The 19382-nt window shown below is 50.2% G+C and overlaps 1 protein-coding gene across 2 annotated transcripts; it reads left to right on the forward strand.

Moving 5' to 3' along the window:
- The first annotated feature begins 1677 nt into the window (after positions 1-1677).
- CACNG6 (calcium voltage-gated channel auxiliary subunit gamma 6) lies at positions 1678-18723 on the forward strand. Of its 2 annotated transcripts, XM_061389208.1 has the most exons (4): positions 1684-3240; positions 7488-7562; positions 9222-9359; positions 16563-18691. In XM_061389208.1, the coding sequence occupies exons 1-4, from the start codon at positions 2907-2909 to the stop codon at positions 16799-16801; spliced, it is 786 nt and encodes a 261-aa protein (XP_061245192.1). In that variant the 5' UTR covers positions 1684-2906; the 3' UTR covers positions 16802-18691. The 2 variants fall into 2 exon arrangements, with proteins under 2 accessions (XP_061245193.1, XP_061245192.1); XM_061389209.1 differs by lacking the exon at positions 9222-9359 and having other exon boundaries at positions 1678-3240; positions 16563-18723.
- The last annotated feature ends 659 nt before the right edge of the window (positions 18724-19382 follow it).

Here is a 19382-nt window from a genome sequence, read left to right on the forward strand (position 1 = left end):
GTCAAGAACTTTCCCGCCCAAGAAAGTTCATACCCTTTCTATGAAAGGAGAAGTAGGAAGGGAGGCAGACGGGCAGATGGAAGGAAGACAAATGCACACTGAAAGGATGGAGCCATGGCTGCAGGCCAGACTGAACGATGGGGAGACCTGGGCCGGGAGGGGAGCACGGAGGCAGGGCAGAGATGATGCAGGAGGGTGTCTGGTTTCTCAGAATGGAGACGCCAGTGGGTGTCACCCAGCCCAGCTCCCATCTCACGTTGCTGCCAGCACCGGGCACCTTCTCAGGTTCCCCTCTGGGTCCTGCCAAGGCCTGGGAATACCCGCGAGGTGAGGGAAAGAACAAGCTTCACTCATTCATTTAAGAAACAGTCCCTGAGGCCTTCCAGGCAGCAGGCCACACAATCTCAGTGCTGGGAGCTCAGATCCACAGACAGGCAGTGCAATCCATCAAATGCAGGGAGAGGTGTGCTCTGAAGTTGGGGGGGCTTCCCTAGCTTGGGATTGGATGTTTGTGTGTCACTATCTCCCTTCACCCGTCCATCTGCTCATTCATTCATTCAGATCACCCATGCACACTTCCTAAGGCTTCCCTTGGACTGCAGTTTGGACTGGGCGGTGCTGAGGATGGTGAGATGGTTCCTCTGGCACTCGAGCCCTGCCCAAGGCTCGGACACACATGCCCACGATCGGAATCACATCCCAGGGCAATGAGTGCCCCAACGGAAGCGGCACAGGGTGGACAGAGAGGCTGAGGGTGCACGGGGTCGGCGGGAGCAGCCAGCCAGGGGCGAAGGAGCTGGGGAGAGGTGGGTCCCATTGGGCGGTCCCCAAGGGGCTGAGGGCGGGAGTGGGGTGATGATCCGTCCCCGCTGCCACTCCACACGGCTGTCCCGTCCTGTCCCCGGGGGAGCCGGAACTGCATGGACGGTCCCCCGGGGGTGCCCCGTCTAATAAACTCGGTGAAGAGGACTGCGACTCTGGATCCCATGCCCCGGGCACCAGCTTCTGCCTGAGGCCTGCCCTTTCTCCCTCCTGGGGAGCAGAGGCCCCCAGCGTGGGGCGCTGTGCTTCCTTCCTTCAAGATGCAAGGGATTGGGGGCCCGGCCCCTCCCCCCTCAGACCCGGGGGTCCAGACTCCCGCCCCTCCACCCTCAGACCCGGGGGTCCAGGCCCCCCGCCCCCTCTCTCAGCCTCAGGAGTCAAAGTCCCCAGGTTTCTTCTCTTTCAGAGACTCGCAGCTTTCTCCTCCCTCAGACCCTTTCTCCTCCCTCCAGACCCAACAGTCGGGTTTCCAGGCGGGCGCGCTCGGTCCCGGTTTCCCGCCCGTTCCCCGCCCGCCGGCCCCCAGGAGACTGGACCCTCCGCTCCCGCCTGCACCCCTTAAGGAATCAGATGTCCCTGCGGGCTCCTCTGGGGTCGGGACCCGCCCCCAGCCCCTCCTCCTCGGGCAGCCTTCCTCCTCCCGCCCCTCGTCCCCTTAAAATACCCGGGGTCCCTATGGCAACGCGCGCGGGCGACAGGTGCGGGTGTTATTTACGGGTCGAGCCCGAAATAGCCGGCGAGGGTGCAGGGGGCGGCGGATGGGGGCGAGGCCTGGAGTGCGCGGAGCGGCCGGGCCGGCGGGCGGCGGCGCGCGGAGCCGGCGGTTCGGAGGCCTCGCGGAGCTGGGGGCGGCGCGGCGCGGAGGCAGGAGAGCCTGCGGGGTCCCTGCCCGGGAGCCGGGGGTGGGAAGCCCTAGGGAGGCGCCCGGCCTGGAGCGGGCCCGGCCCGGCCAGCCCTGGGAGCCCGGGGGAGGGGAGGCGAGCGATCGCAAAGGGACACCCAGTCAGTTCCGGGCCCCAGCCGCCCTTCGAACCGCGGCGGGACGTGGTCCCCACTTCCTGAGCCGCGGTGCGGACCACAGCCCCTTCATCTGAGCCCCAGTGCGGACCCCAGGCCCCCCTCCCGAGTCTCGTGGTGAGAGGTATCCCTCAGGCCCCTTCTCTGGGCCCCACGGTCCCCTCAGCCCCTGGTCCCCTCGCAGCCCCGGGCAGACCTTCTCCGCTGTCCTCTCTGAATGGCCAGGGAGAACACCCCCGCCCCCCACTTTCCGGAATTCCAGCTGGTCCCCAGCTTCCTTGCTTTGAACCCCCGTCAGGACTTTGCTGATCTCTCTCTGTTAAAGCTGGGGGGGTTCCTACTGCCTCTCTGAGACCCAGAAGTAATTCTAACTTCCCCTTCGGAACCCCCTGCACCCCAGTTTTTCCTCTTCTGAACCCCAGACGGGATCCATCTCCTTCTCAGACTCTGAGCCCAAAAGAAGCCAGGAAGCATCCCCCACCCTACACACACACACACACACAGGAGGACCTCAGCTCCCCTTCCTGAGGACCCCAAACTCTGAGCCTTAGGGGGAAGCTCGGATCCTTCCCCCCGCCCCAGGAAACACAGTTTCCCTGTGGAAACACAGATTCCTCCCAGTGGGGACCCCAGAGCAGCCCCTCAGAGCTTCCGCAGACCCTCAGTTCCTCCTTCTGTAGCCCTCCCACCCCCGCTCCAGGGTACCCAGGTTCTAGCCCTGAGGCTGGGGGAACTTTGTTTTTCTCCGGTCCCATCTTCTTTGCTGAGCTCCTCTGGGTACCCGCCCCCCCTCCACCCCCCCCTCCACCCCCCGCCCCCGGGAGTCTCAGAGGCTTCTCAGCTCAGGATCTAGTATTTTCTCGGTATAGTATATTATCTAGTATATTAAGCCCCAGAGGTGACCTCGACTTCCCCATCTGAGGTTCCTGGGGGACTCAGACCTCCCTTTTCCGAGCCCCTCACCCCCGCTGCCAGACCCCAGGCGGCCCCCCCCCCCAACCTCCCCCTCAGGAGCCCGCCTCAGCTCTGCCCTCTTGGCCCCTGAGCCCCACCGCCCGCCAGGCGCGATGATGATGTGGTCCAACTTCTTCCTGCAAGAGGAGAACCGCCGGCGGGGGGCCGCGGCCCGGCGGCGGGCTAGTGGGCAGCCCAAGGCCCAGATGACCCCGGAGCGCGAGGGCAAGATCAAGCTGGCGCTGCTGCTGACCTCCGTGGGCGCCACGCTGGCCGTGCTGGCCGTCGGCACCGAGTTCTGGGTGGAGCTCAACACCTACCGGGACAACGGCAGCGCCGTCTGCGACGCGGCGCACCTGGGCCTCTGGAAGATGTGCACCAAACGACTGTGGCAGGCGGACGTGCCCGCGGGCAGAGACACCTGCGGGCCCGCCGAGCTGCCCGGAGGTGAGGCCGGCGCCCGCCCCCGCGCGGGGGCTGGGACCCCCGCAAGCTGCCGAGAGGCGGCTGTCTGAGAAAGCCGAGCCCCAGAGAGAGCCTGCCCCCCGCCCCAGGAGAGCGAGCTGGCACCCTCAGAATGCGCCCCCTACCCTGCCAACCTCAGCCTGTGCTCCCGGGAATAACTGCCCCAGGCGCCCACCGTGCGGAGAGGGAGTCTGTATCCCCAAACTAGCCTGGGTCCCCAGGCCAGCCCCAGACTATTCCAGGACCTCCGAAACTCCAGACCCCCAGCACAACCCGTGATCCCAGTCATTTGTGTGCCCCTGGACCAGTCTGTACCCCCAGAGAACCCATAAGACAGATAGAAAGGTAGATAATAGTCGTGTCTGACTCTTTGCGACCCCATGGAATGTAGCCCACCAGGCTCCTCTGTCCCCGGGATTTTCAAGGCAAGAATACTGGAGTGGGTTGCCATGCCCTCCTCCAGGGGATCTTCCCCACCCAGGGATCCAACCCAGCTCTCCTGGATTACAGGCAGATTCTTTACTGTCCGATCCACTAGGGAAGCCCCAGAGAGCCCGTGTCCCTAGAGAAACCTTGTGTCTCTGCTCACAGCCTGGGGCATGAGACCCAGATGGTGACTCTGGACACAGTTGGTGCCTCAGACAGTCTGGTCCCCGCAGAAACGCCCCCCGCGCCCCTGAGACAGCCTGCTCCCTTAGAGAAAGACTCTGGGTTCCTGGTGTCAGCTTGCTCTTCCCACTCTGGAGACAGCCTGCGGCCCGACCCTGCAGGCCCTGGGGAGATAGCCCGCCTTGACGCCTACCCCAGAGTACAATCTGCTGTTCCCTCCTACCGAGTCCACCAAAACAGAGCTCTCGGGAGACACCTCCCACATCCCAGGGCAGCCCTCCTGCTTCCTGGGAAATCTTCTTTCCCTCCCCGTTTCACCTCACATCCTCAGACTGGACACTCCAGCCCCCCTCGCTGTCTCTTCCAGACACCCCCACAGCCCTCAATTTCCCACAGAGTGGCTCTTTCACCCCCAGCCCTGCCAGAGAGCTCTCCCATACCTCTCACTCTCCCAGACGGGACATGCCATGCCCTAAACTTATACCAGTGGGACACCCTATACCCCCTGGGAACAGATGAGATCTCACTCCACCTCTACTGACCCAAGGAAACTATCTGACACCACTCAGAGCCCATTTAGGATGTCGCATGCTTGATTGCCTGCATGGCATCGCCAACCCTCCTCTTTCCTCTCCAAAGGATGTCTTATTATCTCGTGTGTGTGTTCCATTGCTTCAGTTGTGTTCAACTCTTTGCAACCCTATGGACTGTAGCCTGCCAGACTACAGTGGAATTGTCCGTGGAATTCTCCAGGCCAGAATACTGGAGTGGGTTGCCATCCCCTTCTCCAGGGGATATTCCTGACCCACGGATCGAACCCAGGTCTCCCGCATTGCAGGCAGATTCTTTACACACACCCTTGATAGCAAAATGGGGTGCCACGTGCCCTTGACCTGAGATACCCACCCACTCAGTGTGCAGATGGGCTCATGCTCACCCCTCAGAGCCTCAAGCAGATGTTCCCAAATTTTTGAGAAATGGGATGCTCTGGTGAAAAAAAAAAAAGTGTTAGATATTGTAAATTAAGTATGCTCTAATAAAAAATTTTAATAAAGATAAAGTCAGAAATATGTATTAGATGCTTATGTAGTGCCTGGCTCGGTCCTAAGTATTTCATCTGCATTAACTTATCAATCTTCATAGCAACCCTGTAAGTAGTTATTATCATCCCCAAAACGGAGAGCAAAAAGTGTATATAAATGGATCCGGACTTCCGTGGTGGTCCAGTGGTTAAGAATCCACACTGCCAATGCAGGGGGCATGGGTTCCATTCCTGTTTGGGGAACTAAGATCCCACACGCCACTGTAATGCGGCCAAAAAAGAAATTAAAGTTAAGTATATGCAATTTGAAAAGAACTGAAGTTTTTTAAAAAGAGAGAGAGAGAAAGAAATATGAATGGCTCTGTCTAAGCACCCAGGCTAGTCACATGGGGCTTGAACCCTGGTCATCTGGTTCTTAACAACTACAATATACTGCATCTCATTAGTCTATAAATATGCCCCAGAGGTCCTCACTGCACTGGACGAGATGTCCCATCTCCTCTAACTGCATACTCTGGGGTCCTTCATATCCCTTGATGTCTCTCTAATGATCAGAAAGGGCTTCAACTTTCTTAAAGGACCATCCCCATCAGCCCACAGTCCTGACCCTTCAAAAGACATCTCCCAGCTTTCAAGGTTTCAGAAATATCTCACCCATCTCATGGCCCATAAAAGGACATCCCCAAGCAGGGGTGACCCATATCCCACTCTTTTTCCAAATGAGATGTACCACATCCTCTGACATAAGAGACAAGATAACCTAAATCATTAGCAGCCAAAACGGGGTGCCAGATACCACACACTCTCTCAGAAAGATGTACCACCCCCTCTCACTCTCTAGATGAGACTTTCCATTTCCCTTTCAGAGGAAGACCGCATTTCTCCCCCAGCCACTACAGACAGCATCCTCGCCCTTTGCTCTGCTGCACAAAGCATCTTTTGCTTCTTACTGCTGCAGAATCAGGACTCACTGCCCCTGCCGGGTTACGTCATGCTCTTCTCCTTCCTTCCGAATACCAGGTGGAGTGTCCACATCCCCTCACCTGACTCAGGAGCTTACCTCTTGTCCTTCAGCATCCCTCTTCACTTTGGAAAGTTCCTTACCACTTCCCAAGACCACCTGACCTCTCTTCTGTCTCCTTTCCCCCTCTTATTCACAACTTCTCTCCTCCCCTTTCATCATCCTCAGTTTCCCCATCTGTGGAATGAGAAAGCTGAATCTAGGTGTGTTCTATGGGAAATTCTGGCTTTAAAATGCAGTTTAGAAAGCATCTTTTTTTCCCCCTGAAGTGTGGGGTTCCTTAAACTTCAAGTACACAGCGTTAGATGAATCATAACTTTTCAGCTTGTGTCACAAAATCATTACCAGCCTTAGCTGGTTCTTTCTCGTGCATTATTTTACATTCTTTAAAAAAAAAAAAACCTCCTAATTCATCTCTTTAATGCATTGGATATATGTTTTAACTTGGAAAATATATAGTGTTATTTTTATATATGTATTTTAATTTACATAAATGATATCATGCTCTAGATGTTTTTCCTATTTGTGATTTTTTTTTCCTCAATGCTGTGTTTCTCAAATCTCTCCAGTCTAGTTTCTGTTATTCTAGTTCGTGGCTACTGTGTGCTGCAGAGGCTTGCCTGGGAAGCATCCATCACATTTACTTGTCTATTCCCATAGATATGGGCACCAGGTTGATTATTCTGACTCCATGTTTTTATAAACAGTGTTGCAATGAACATCAGGCAATACATAGATTTTCCTGCATGTGGTTTTTTTCTGGATGTATACCCAGAAGTAAAATTGCTGGGTTATAGGGTATAAACATACTTCATTTCATAAAGTACTCCAGAGTGCTTTCCAAAAAAGACTAGTACCTGTTATACCCCCAGAGGTTTCCTCTTATCCTTCCAAGTGCTTAATATTATCCTTTTAATATTTCCCAATCTAATTGATCTAAAGTGGTGTCTCCCTGCTGATTTAAGTTGCATTTCTTTGATCCCTGGTGAGATGGAGCATCTCTTTATGTTCTTGTGAGTAATCCGGGCTTCTTCTCCTATGAACTGACTATTCATCTCCTTTGCCCATTTTTCAACTGGGTTATCTCTCTTTTCTTGATGATCAGCAGGAGTTCTTTGTGTAGACAGGAGCCCTTTCCGAGATAAAGAATCTCTTCTGAACGTGTTAACCTTCTGCCTGGATCTTGGTGTGCTCTGTTGAATAAAGCGGTTATCCGTTTCTAATCTCATTTGACCCTAAACAAGTCCATATGACAGAGTCAGGGAAGAGACTATTAACTCACTTTATAGAGGAAGAGTCAGAAGCTCAGAAAGGTCAATAGCCCTCTCACGGCCACAGATCTGGACTTCTCAGCTCTGGATTGGAGTCTCAGCTCCTTGATAGCTGTGTGATAGCAGGTGGTTTTCCTTTTCTGGACATCATTTCTCTCTGTTTATCAGGGATGCTAATGTCATATTTATGGGTTATTGTGAGCTATGCTAAATGTCCAGCCCTGAGCTTACACTAGGGATCTCCATGTCATTACCTCTCTTTTTCTCTCCCCTGCTCCTCCTACAGAAGCAAATTGCACTTATTTTAAATTCTTCACCACGGGAGAGAATGCACACATCTTCCAGAGAACCACGAAGAAAGGTAAGAACATTTCACCCGGCAGAGGGGATGGGATGACCATGCCAAAGGAATTCTTTCTTTTTAAATTGACAGAGTTTGTTTACAATACTGTGTTGGTTTCAGGGGTACAGCAAGATGATTCCATTATTTTTTCAGATGATATTCCCTTATTTATTAGCAGGTATTGATTACACTTCTCCATGCTAGACAATAAGTCCTTGTTGGTTATCTACTTTATGTACAGTAGTTTGTATCTGTTAGTACCCAAGGAGTTCTTGATAGCATCATGCTCTTCTCTGCTTTGCTGCAGGATAGGCACAAGCTCCTAAGTCTTGGGAGGTCTCACCTTTGGGGAGAGGTGATTCTTCAGGGCCCTCTGTCCAGTGTCCCTGCCTCAGGTGTGTTATTTTGGGCAAATCCCAGCCCCTCTCTGTGGGTAGTACAATAACATCTCACAAGTGTGCGTTTCCCACATGCTAAGCACAGCCCTGAGAGTTTCATTTATAAGACTTCCAGTCCTTTCCATGACTCTGCAGGGCAGGGTCTTTATCTTAATCTACCAGATGAGAAAACAGAAGCCCATAAATGGTTTCTTTCCCCAGAAAGTGGCAGAGAGGCATAATTTAAACCCAAATAATTCCGACTCCAACTCAGCGCTCTTCTATAAACCATGCTGTGAAAATGGAAATGTTTCTGAATCTACACCAACCAGTATGGCAGCCACTGACCAGATGTGGCTGGCGCGACTAAGACACTGAGTTTTCAATTTCATTGCATTTAAATCCATTTCAAATGAAAACACCATCTGTGGGTAGTGGCTGCATACTAAACAATGAAACTCTTAAGACTTTACCCTTTCTACCCTAACACAGTTTCTCCACCACCCCAGTACCTCGGTATCCTCGCCAGTAAAGAACTGTGATCATGTCATCAGCCTTATCTAGTCTTTATAAGGATTTAATGAGATGGGGCAGCTAAAACATAGTGTGGTGCCTGACACATAGTAGGCCCCCATTAAACAGTGGTTTCCTGTCTTCTCCACTCCTTTCTTCCTTACCTTGGTGCTAAGTGGGCTTGGGCAAGTCATTGTGCACCCCTGCCCCAGGATAGTAAAATACCCTCAGGGCACGGCTATGGACCAAGTGCTGTGAGCCACGCTGGGCACTGGGCACATTACATGTGTCATTTCTAATCCTCACAGCAGACCAAATAGGGACTTTCGTCTTGATTTTTCTAGAAGAGGAAAGTGAGGCTCAGAGAAGTTCAGTGGCTTTAGCAGAAACTTCCAGCTAGAAAGTAGCTAGGGAGAATTCCAACTTGGATCATCACACTGTAATGTACAGCCTTCTCTGTTGTCTCCCCCACACACACAACCCACTGCCTCAGTTTCTCCACTAGTAAACAAACGGTGACAGATCATAAATGATGATTGGTAGTTCCCATCTCCTTCTAATCCTGGCTCTGCCCGTTCTTGGCTCTTTGACCTTAGGCAAATAACTGACCCTTTCTGAGTCTTAGTTCCTTGAACAGTATAAGTAAAATATTGGACTGGATGATCTGCTACTTGAAAATTCTTCTCTAGGCCTGAATCTTTCATATTCCTGGTTCTGAGTCCCTGTAGGGGAGTTCTCTCCACTTCCTACATCCAGCGTTCTCTATTTCCCCTTCCCCTCCTCACAGAGGTGAACCAGGCAGCTGCAGTGATAGCAGTGCTAGGCTTGGCAGTTATGGCCCTGGGGTGCCTCTGTATCATCATGGTGCTCAGCAAAGGTGCAGAGTTCCTGCTCCGGGTTGGAGCCGTCTGCTTTGGCCTCTCAGGTGAGGGTTGAGGGCCTGCAGACCAAGGACACTGCATGTTAGGAGATCTGGATTTCAACCTCTCTTGCATGCTGGGAGGTTGGGTCTTCAAGCCCTGTTGCATGGTGGGAAGTCGGGTCTCCAAGCACCATTGCATGCTGGGAGGTTGGGTCTTCAAGCCCTGTTGCATGCTGGAAAGTTGTGTTTCCAAGCACTGTTGCATGCTGGGAGGTCAAGGGAGGTCTCTGAGCACTGTTGTGTGCTAGGAGTTGACAGAAGCTCAAGTGCTATAGAACTCTCAGAGATGGAAGAGTTCTAAGTTCTGCTGCTGAATCAAACGCTTTTTTAGGTTGCAATCTACGGTCTCCAAGCGCTGTTGCCTGCTCACAGGGTGAGGGAGAGCCCCATGAGCTGTTGCATGCTGGGAGGTTGAAGAAGCTCTCTAAGCACTGGTTGCATTCTGGGAAGCACAAGGGCTATAGTAGTCTTAAATATGAGAAAATTCCAAGCGATGTTGTTGGCCAAGAATTGAAGGTTCTCTAGACACTCTTTTAGATTGGCACTTGGGGTCTGTAAGAACTGTTGCATTTTTGGAGTTGACAGTCCAAAAAGTCTGCATCTTGTGAAATGTAGCCCTCACTGGATCAGACGGTTTCTAAGGTGGATAGATAGGTCATTCATTATAAAAGTTTCATTTATCTTTCATGGATCTAATGAGCACCTACTGTGTTCCAGACATTAGGCGAAGGGCTGGAGATATAAGATTCATAAGACAGACACCGTGTCTGCCCTCATAAAGCCTAGATTCTGACAGAAATAGACAGTAACCTGTTCAAAGTAACCAATTCAACAACAATTCAACTATAGTTGTGATGAGAGTTATGATAAAGCATATAAGGGGTACACACTGGGGTGGGAGGTGTGTCAGGGAAAGTTTGAGAAAGTGGTATTCAAGCTAATAATCAAATGAGGAACAGGAATTACCCAGTGTGGTGTTGGCAGTAGCGGTGGCCATGTCGGTGGTGATCGTGTGGTGGTGGTGATGCTGGTAATGTGGTAATAGTGATATAAACAGGATATGTGAAGTCTGTGAAATATTTGGCAAGTTTGAGGAACAGAATGAAGATCAGAGCATAAAGCAGGGCAAAATTTGCACAAATGTACAAGGTAACCTTAATCCACAGATGAAGTAGAGGCTTGGTGAAAAATAAGGCAAGGGAGATACAAATGGTCAAGAGCACACTCAAATAGAAATGATTAATAATCACATTCTTTTAAAAAATATTTATTCACTCACTGACTGTGTCAGGTGATAGTTGTGGCACCTGGGATCTTTTACTGAAGCTCACGGACACTCTAGGTGTGGCGTTCAGGCTAAGCTGCTCTGCAGCAATGGGGTCTTAGTTCCCCAACCAAGAATCAAATCCATATCCCCTGCATTGCAAGGCAGACAACCAGGGAAGTCCCAATAATCACATTCTTATTATTGGTTTGTGCCTTAGAGAGCTTCCTAAATAAAGGGGAGAAAGTCAGTCACTCCCTTTCCTCTGTTTCATTGGGGAGAAAGTCACTCCCTTTCCTCTGTTCCGTTTATCCATTAGTTCACTTAAATCACTGCTATGCACACAGACCCATTACACTATGCATAGGTGTGAACATGCGTGTCATCGGAAGACTATAGAAGACAGAAAGGTGAAGGAAGTTATCATCTGGCTAAGGACATAGAAATGATACAAATTATCACACAGTTATAAATGGCAGTAAGTGCCCAAGAAAAAGTAGAGTCCTGTGAGAGTGCCTAATGAGGGCACTTGATTTAAAGCAGAGTTAGAGAAGGCCTCTTGGAGGAGGTGACACTTACCATGTCAAATTATGGGTAACCAAGCTAGAAAAACGTTTGATGAATTTCAGGTCCTGAAAGACAGCCAGTGAGGTTGGAGCATGGAGAGTGAGGATAACTGGTGTAAAAGACAAACCAGGAGGGATTTTCCTGGTGGTCCAGTGGTTAAGATTCCGTAATCCCAATGCAGGTGACTGGGGTCTGATCTCTGGTCAGGGAACTGGATCCCATGAGCCACAGCTAAGGTTTCACGTGCCACAACTAAAGAGCCCATATGCCGCAATTGAAGACCCAGCATAGGCAAGTGACCATTAAGAGATGAGTGATCTTGGGGAAATTGCTCTCCTTCTCTGAGTTTAAATTTCATATTTATGAACTCATGCATTCAAGTATCTATTTGTCAAGTACCTATCCTATCCATCCACCCATCTTTACACGGATCCATCAATCAGCTCCCTCCCCACTGCTTTTTCTTCCTTCCTTTTTTCCCCATTTTTCTGTTTCTCCTTCCATTCATATATTCATCTATCTGTCCATCCACCCATTCATTCAATGATACAGTGTGTCTTTAATATCTAGTAAGTGCTGGATGCTGTGTTAGGTACTACTGGGGACAGAATGAAGACCAGATTAAGATGATTTCTGCTGTCATGGAATTTTTAGCTTGGTAGGAATTTGGTGTTGGTGTTATTATTGAACTCATGCCTGTGTTATTCCTGAGGGTGCCATGAAAGTGCGGACATTAAAGTGTTTTATGAAAGTTTCGGGCACAAAATGCTCTGCAGATTGTACAACCAAATGAAAGTGAAGGGTAGATTTGACTCCGTAATTATTTTTCTTATACTGGATGTCGGGGCAGGTGGGGGTTTCGAGGTTTCCGTAGACGTCAAACATGTTCAGGTTATATTGTTTTTCTCCATAAAGTATATGTGTCAGGTGTCCTCTGTTTTAGGGATATGAAACAAACAAGTTCCTGGCCCTCACAGGTTTCTACTCTATTGGGAGAGATAGAAACCAGGCAAATAAATAACACTCATATAAATTAATGTATATTAATAATTACCAATTGTGATTAATGCTATAAATGAAAAGTAAAGTGTATAATGGAAACCTGTAACTGGGTGGACCCAACAGAGACTTAAGTGACAGTGGTCAGGGAAGGCTTCTCGGAAGAAATGTAACTTAAGTAGGGATGTAGAGAATGAGCATGTGTCATGTAGGCTTAGGGAGGGGAAGCAGTTATTCCAAGCACCATAAAGGTCTCCAGGCTTGAACAAATTGGGTGCATTCAAGTCCTGAAAGAAATCTTACACCATGCCGCTGTAGGGCGGGAAGTGCAGCTCGAGAGGAGGCTGAAGAAGTAGGCCGGGTCCGGGTCCCATGTACCCCTCTAGGTCATATGAGAGAGGCATTGCTTCTGCCGGAGCCACTACCCCTGAGTTCTGTGCACGGCAGGCTTCTTTTCGTCCATCTGGGTCTCAGCTCCAGTGGCTGTTCTGATGACGCCATCTTGAGCCTCAGCCCCCGCCCCTTCCCATCACTCTGTTTTTATCTCCTTCCTAGCCTGCATCACTGTCTGAAATTACCCCATCTTCTCATGTGTTTACTTTGAGAGTCACAGCCTGGCTGCCCACAGGCCAGCAACAGCCCATAAATGTACTTTGTTTGGCAGGCAGTGTATAGAGGTTTCTCTGAGCCAATATTTAAACTCACCCAATATTTTGGGTGAATGCCCCCCAAGAAACAATAATCAGTTTTCAAAATTCCAGCTGTTCTTAGAAAACCAGAAAATCTAGTCCGTTAAGCCCCTGCTTCTGATGAGCTGCGCTTGGCTGAAGCTGGGTCTGGGCCACCCTGTGTCACTGTCCCCACCACACCTGCCTGCTCATCTGTTTGTACTTTCTCATTGTCCCCTGGAGGCCTCTGAGTTTTGCAAGCCTGGGTTTATTTGTTTACCATCTGTCTTCTCCAACTAGAACATAGGTTCTGTGAGGGTCTTTGCTGGTCTTGTTCCTTTCTTTTTTCTTTTTTTAATCAAATCACATTACAACTTGCCTGATTGTCTTTTCATTTTGTAATCTGCCATCACTCTTTTTTCTTGTCAGTTTCATTGGCATATGAGCGACAAGTATCAATTGTGTGCATATATACTTATACACATATATGGGCTTCCATGATGGCTCAGACAGTAAAGAATCTGCCTACAATGCCAGAGACATGGGTTCAATCCCTGGGTCAGGAAGATCCCCTGGAGGAGGGCATGGCAATCCACTGGAGTCTTGCCTGGAGAATCCCACGGACAGAGGAGTCTGGTGGGCTATAGTCCAAGGGGTTGCAAAGAGTCAGACACGGCTGAGCACACGACACGGCACATACATATACATACACACTGTTGTATATAAGGTGTGCACTTGATGTTGTTGGGTTTTCGTTTGTTCGTTTTGTTTTTTGGCCACACTGTGTGACTTGCAGGATCTCTCCGTTCCCTGACCAGGGATTGAACCTGGGCCACGGCAGTGGAAGCGCCAAGTTCTCACCACCACGCCACCAAGGAACTCCCCTACCACTCGATGTTTTGATATGTTTTGATACACATCATAAAATGGTCATGACAATCAAACTAGCTGACACATTCATGACCTCATGTACTAATCTTTTTTTTTTTTTTTGGTAGCAAGAACATTTAAGATCTACTCTCTTAGCAAGTTTACGTATATGGCGCTCAGTCATGTCTGACTCTTTGCAACCCCATGGACTATACGGTCCTTGGAATTTTCCAGGCCAGAATACTGGAGTGGGTAGCCTTTCCCTTCTCTGGGAGATCTTCCCAACCCAGGGATCAAACTCAGTCTCCTGCATTGCAGGCGGATTCTTTACCATCTGAGCCACCAGGGAAGCCTGTGGTCACCATACTGTACAGCAGACCTCCAGAACTGATTCTTCTCGCAGCTGGACGTCTGTACCCTCTGATTAGCATCTCCTCATTTCCCCGTCCCCTCAGTCCCTGGCAACCACCATTCTGCTCTCTGCGTCAGTGGCTTCAACTAAGTTAGATTCCATCATCACTCTTTACTAAAGTCTTGATGGAGTCTCTCTTTTTATTTTTTATTTTTTTAAATTATTTTTGTTTATTTGTTGCTAAGTCGTGTCTGACTCTTTTGTGACCCCACGGACTGTAGCCTGCCAGGTTCCTGTATCCATGGGATTTCCCAGGCAAGAATGCTGGAGTGGGTTGCCATTTCCTTCTCCAGGAGTCTCTCTTTTTAAAAATTATTTTTACTCGTTTATTTGGCAAAAGGAGAAGGGGGCAGTAGAGGATAAGATGGTTGGATGGCATCACCAATTCAATGGACATGAATTTGAGCAAGCTCCAGGAGATAGTGAAGGACAGGGGAGCCTGGTGTGCTGCAGTCCACGGGGTCGCAAAGAATCGGACACGACTTGGCGGCTGAACAACAATGACAACATTTATTGGCTGTGACAGGTCTTAGCTGCAGCATGTGGGATCCAGTTTCCTAACCAGGAATCCAATTCCAGGCACCCTGCACTGGGAGCGTGGAGTCTTAACCACTGGACCACCAGGGAAGTCCCTTGATGGAGTCTTAATTTGCCTTTTGTGATTCTTGATTCCTTGGTTTGCTTTATTCTTTTTTTTTTTAAGCAGTGAAAGACACATAAAAGTTACCATTTGAACCCTTTTTTTAAAACACCTTTATTTTATATTTTGACCATGCAATGTAGCATGCAGGATCTTATTTCTCTGACCAGGGATCAAACCCATGCCCCCTGCATTGAAAGCATGAGTCTTAACCATTGAACTACCAGGGAACCCCACACTGTTTTAAGTGCCCCCTTCTGTGGAGAAGGAAATGGCAACCCACTCCAGTATTCTTGCCTGGAGAATCCCATGGACGGAGGAGCTTGGTGGGCTACAGTCCATGGGATGGCAAAGAGTCGGACACGACTGAGTAACTTCACTTCACTTTCACTTTCTGTGGCATTAAGTTCATTCACACAGTCCTGCAACCATCCCCACCACCCATCTCCAGCACTTTAACGTCTTCTCCAGTTAAAACTCTCTCCCCATTAAACACCAACTCTCTGCTTACCCTTTCTCTCTCCCGGCACCCACCTTTTACCCTGTCTCTGTGAATTTGGGTCTTGTTCTTTCTCTCCGGCTTCCAAAACTGTGCTTGCTGTAGAGCAAGTGCTTAGTAAGTGATCGTTGAAGGGGTGCTAGTGAAACCAAGAAATATGTCTCGGGTGGGGGGGCACTGGGAGGCTCCAGTCCTTGATATCTCAGCACAGAAGGAATTCAGTGAGAGGCAAAGTGATGGATAAGAAGTGATCTATTAGAATAGCACGCTTGTAAGTGGGCAGGTGAGAGGGTGCCGTGCTGAGAACTTAGTGGGCTGCAGTTTTATAAACAAGAGAAAAGTGGGGAGGGAAAGAGAATCCCCTGCTTTCTTCTTAAGCCCACATCCAGCTTCCATCATCAGCAACTCCTCCATGTCAGGCAGGGAGTTTTCTTGTCCCTACATACATGGTCAAACCCTGGGTCGGGATGATCCCCTGGAGGAGGGCATGGCAACCCTCTTCAGTGTTCTTGCCTGGAGAACCCCATGGACAGAGGAGCCTGGCAGGCTAGAGTCCATGGAGTTGCAAAGAGTCAGACACGACTGAGCGACTAACACACACACACACACACACACACACGGTCAAGCTAGGACTGTCACAGTGCAATGGAAATGAGCAAAAAGGTGGTAACATAAAATAACTAAAATAAGGTAAATCCTCTCGGGTTTCAGCATAACGTCCCCTTTTCCTTATATTTCTGTTTTTAGTACACATGCCCGGAGAAGTGTGTCCTAGGGGTCAGTAGCTTACTGAGCCCACTGGCCAGGATGTGGGTCTCATGCCATCACTGTTTCTTTGTGTGAGGGCATGTCTCATGCTGCATGGGTTGATTGCTAAGCAAACCTGTTTGGTTTTGGCTCTGTGGTTAAGCAAACCTGCTTTTTTTTTGGGGGGGGCGTGCCATACAGCACCCAAGGATCTTAGTTCCCTGACCAGGGATTGAACCCCAGCTCCCTGCAGTGGCAACATGGAGTCCTAACCACTGGCTCGCCAAGGAATTCCCTGGCATGTCTTCTTGAATGGTTGTTAACTTACAGGGGTCTCCCGAACATTTTCCTTTACTCCTGACCCCTTGGTGGGATTACCTATTTAATCACCTCCTTTGTCCCTTCGCTCTGTCACTAAGAGGGGCCTCTCAGGTTTCCGGCTTGAGGAAGCATGTTTGGGGGGCTATATTGGGGTAGGTGCTCAGACCTCAGTGGGGGACCCCCCAGGGCCTAAGGACCACATCTGTTCTCTCCCCGCAGGCCTGCTGGTCCTCGTCAGCCTGGAGGTCTTCCGGCATTCCGTGAGAGCCTTGATGCAGAGGGTCAGCCCCGAGCCCCCCGTGGCCCCGGCCCTGACCTACGAGTACTCCTGGTCCCTGGGCTGTGGCGTGGGGGCCGGCCTGATCCTGATGCTGGGAGGTGGCTGCTTTCTGCTGCTCGCCCTGCCTCCTGGACCCTGGAGTCCCCTCTGTCCCAAGTGGGGCCAGAGGGCCCCCTAGTGCCACCATCACCATCCCGTCGTGCGTTCTCTCAGCAACTTCCCAACGCCCCTCCGCCCTCCCCACCATCCCCTTTGCATCTTTCACCTCGTGCCCCAGAGAGACTGTGTTCTCTGAACTCTGGGGCCAACGCTGTTTGCACAAACCTGCCCCTCCCTCTCGTAAATACCTTTTTCCTCTGTAAATATGTTTTTCTTTTTTCTCTATGGCTGGATTTGGGTTGCTTGGGGGTGGGGCGGGGAGAGGATTTTTTTGCAAACGAGGGTCCCCAGGGAAGACTGCTGGGGACCTGATGGGGTAACTAGCGGGTGGGGGTGGATGGGCGAGGTCAGGGGGTGCTAGGAGGGAGTTGGACCTTCTTGTTGCACAGATTGGGTTGTATTCAGCTGTGGGAGAGACTTCTGGGGAGGGGAGAATCTGGGTCTGACCTGGCTGTGGTCTGATTTGGGATTAAAGGTTTGGAAATTTAACAGCTTTGGAGTCTGTTGTGATGTGGGTTGTGTATTCCAGGGTAGGGAAAAGGGGTCACCGTGCTCTTCAGAAAACCTCTGCCTGCTACTCGTCGGCCCCAAAGTCACGTGTCAATGAACCCATAGTGAGTGATGGAAAACCCAGTATGGAACACAGACATTGTTACGGGTTAAATGGGCTCCCTGCGGGAAGTATGTGTTGGGGTCCGAACCTCCAGGACCTCAGAATGTGACCTTGTTTGGAGATGGAGCCTTTGCAGAGGTGATCCAGTGAAAAGGGGGTCATTAGTCCGAGCCCTAGTCCTGTAGGTGCTTGTGCTCAGTCACTCAGTGCTGTCTGACTCTCTGCAAACCGGTGGCCCGTAGCCCGCCAGGCTCCTCCGTCCATGGGCTTCTCCAGGCAAGAATACTGGAACGGGTGGCCATGCCCTCCTCCAGGGGCTCTTCTGACACAGGATTGAACCCAAGTCTCTCGCATTGCAGGCAGGTTCTTTACCACTGAGCCTCCCGGAAAGTCTCCTGGTGTCCTCGTGTGGAGACGAGACTAAGACTCTGAGGGCGGACAGCAGGCAGGCGAGGTGAAGAGACGCAGGGAGAAGACCATCTCCAAGCCTAGGAGAGCTGCCTGTAAGAGACTCCCGCCTCAGCCCTGCAGACGCCCTGACCTCAGGCCTCCAGTCTCCAGCACCCTGAGACAGAGCATTTCAGGGTCTAAGCCCCCAGTGTGGGGACTTTGTCAGGGCCACCCCAGCAAGCTGGCACACTTATCAGTGCCTGGCAGGGGGCTTCAGCTGTAACAAATGCCTACAAATGTACAAGTGGCTTTGGAAGTGGGTATGGGCAGCAGCTGGAGGTACTTTGAGGTGCATTCTAGAATCAGCCTAGATCGCCTCGACGAGACCATTGGTAGGAATACAACGTGAAAGGAATTCTGAGGAGGACTCGGGAAGAGGGGAAGAGAGCTATGGAGAAAGCATCCACCATCTCAGACAACACTTGGATCATCATGAGCGGAATGTTGGTGGAAGACGGTCCCCCACAGCTCAGGGAGCGGGCCAGGGTGTCACGTTCAAGCCCTTCAGCCCGAGGGCCCAGCCTCTTCCCGGGAGGACCAGTGTGCACCTTTCAACTCAGAAATCTCAACTCGAGCGAAGAATGAATTCTTCAACTTGGTAGGAATCGCTGAAGCTGAGCTCAGAGGCAAAGTCTCTTAAATTTAAGTTTAAAAATATTTAAATATGGAATATGTGCTGGCTTATGACTACAAATGTTTAAATATTGTGAGTGTGAGTCTCTTAAGTGCTTCTATATTTAAGAATAAATTATAATGTGATTATATATAATATATGTAATACATAAAACATTACATATAATTTATTTACTATAAGTTCAGTTAAATATATTAACAGTATATATTTTATATGTATGCTACTCCTACTGCTAAGTTGCTTCAGTCGTGTCTGACTCTGCGAGACCCCACAGACAGCAGCCCACCAGGCTCCCCTGTCCCTGGGATTCTCCAGGCAAGAACACTGGAGTGGGTTGCCATTTCCTTCTCCAATGCATGAAAGTGAAAAGTGAAAGTGAAGTCGCTCAGTCATGTCCGACCCTCAGCGACCCCATGGACTGCAGCCTACCAGGCTCCTCTGTCCATGAGATTTTCCAGGCAAGAGTACTGGAGTGGGTTGATCAGTCAGTTCAGTTCAGTCGCTCAGTCGTGTCCGACTCTTTTCGACCCCATGAATCGCAGCACGCCAGGCCTCCCAAACTCTCGGAGTTCACTCAGACTCAAGTCCATTTGAGTCAGTGATGCCATCCAGCCATCTCATCCTCTGTCATCCCCTTCTCTTCCTGCCCTCAATCCCTCCCAGCATCAGAGTCTTTTCCAATGAGTCAGCTCTTTGCATGAGGTGGCCAAAGTACTGGAGTTTCAGCTTCAGCATCATTCCCTCCAAAGAAATCCCAGGGCTGATCTTCAGAATGGACTGGAGTGGGTTGATAAATATATATAATTACAGAAACATTGTAAATTAAATATATTTAATATAAACAGAAAATAATATAATATAATATAAAATTCTAACATAATATAAAATTATATACAATATATA

This window comes from Bos javanicus, chromosome 18 (assembly GCF_032452875.1).
Source record: "Bos javanicus breed banteng chromosome 18, ARS-OSU_banteng_1.0, whole genome shotgun sequence".
Taxonomy (NCBI): domain Eukaryota; kingdom Metazoa; phylum Chordata; class Mammalia; order Artiodactyla; family Bovidae; genus Bos; species Bos javanicus.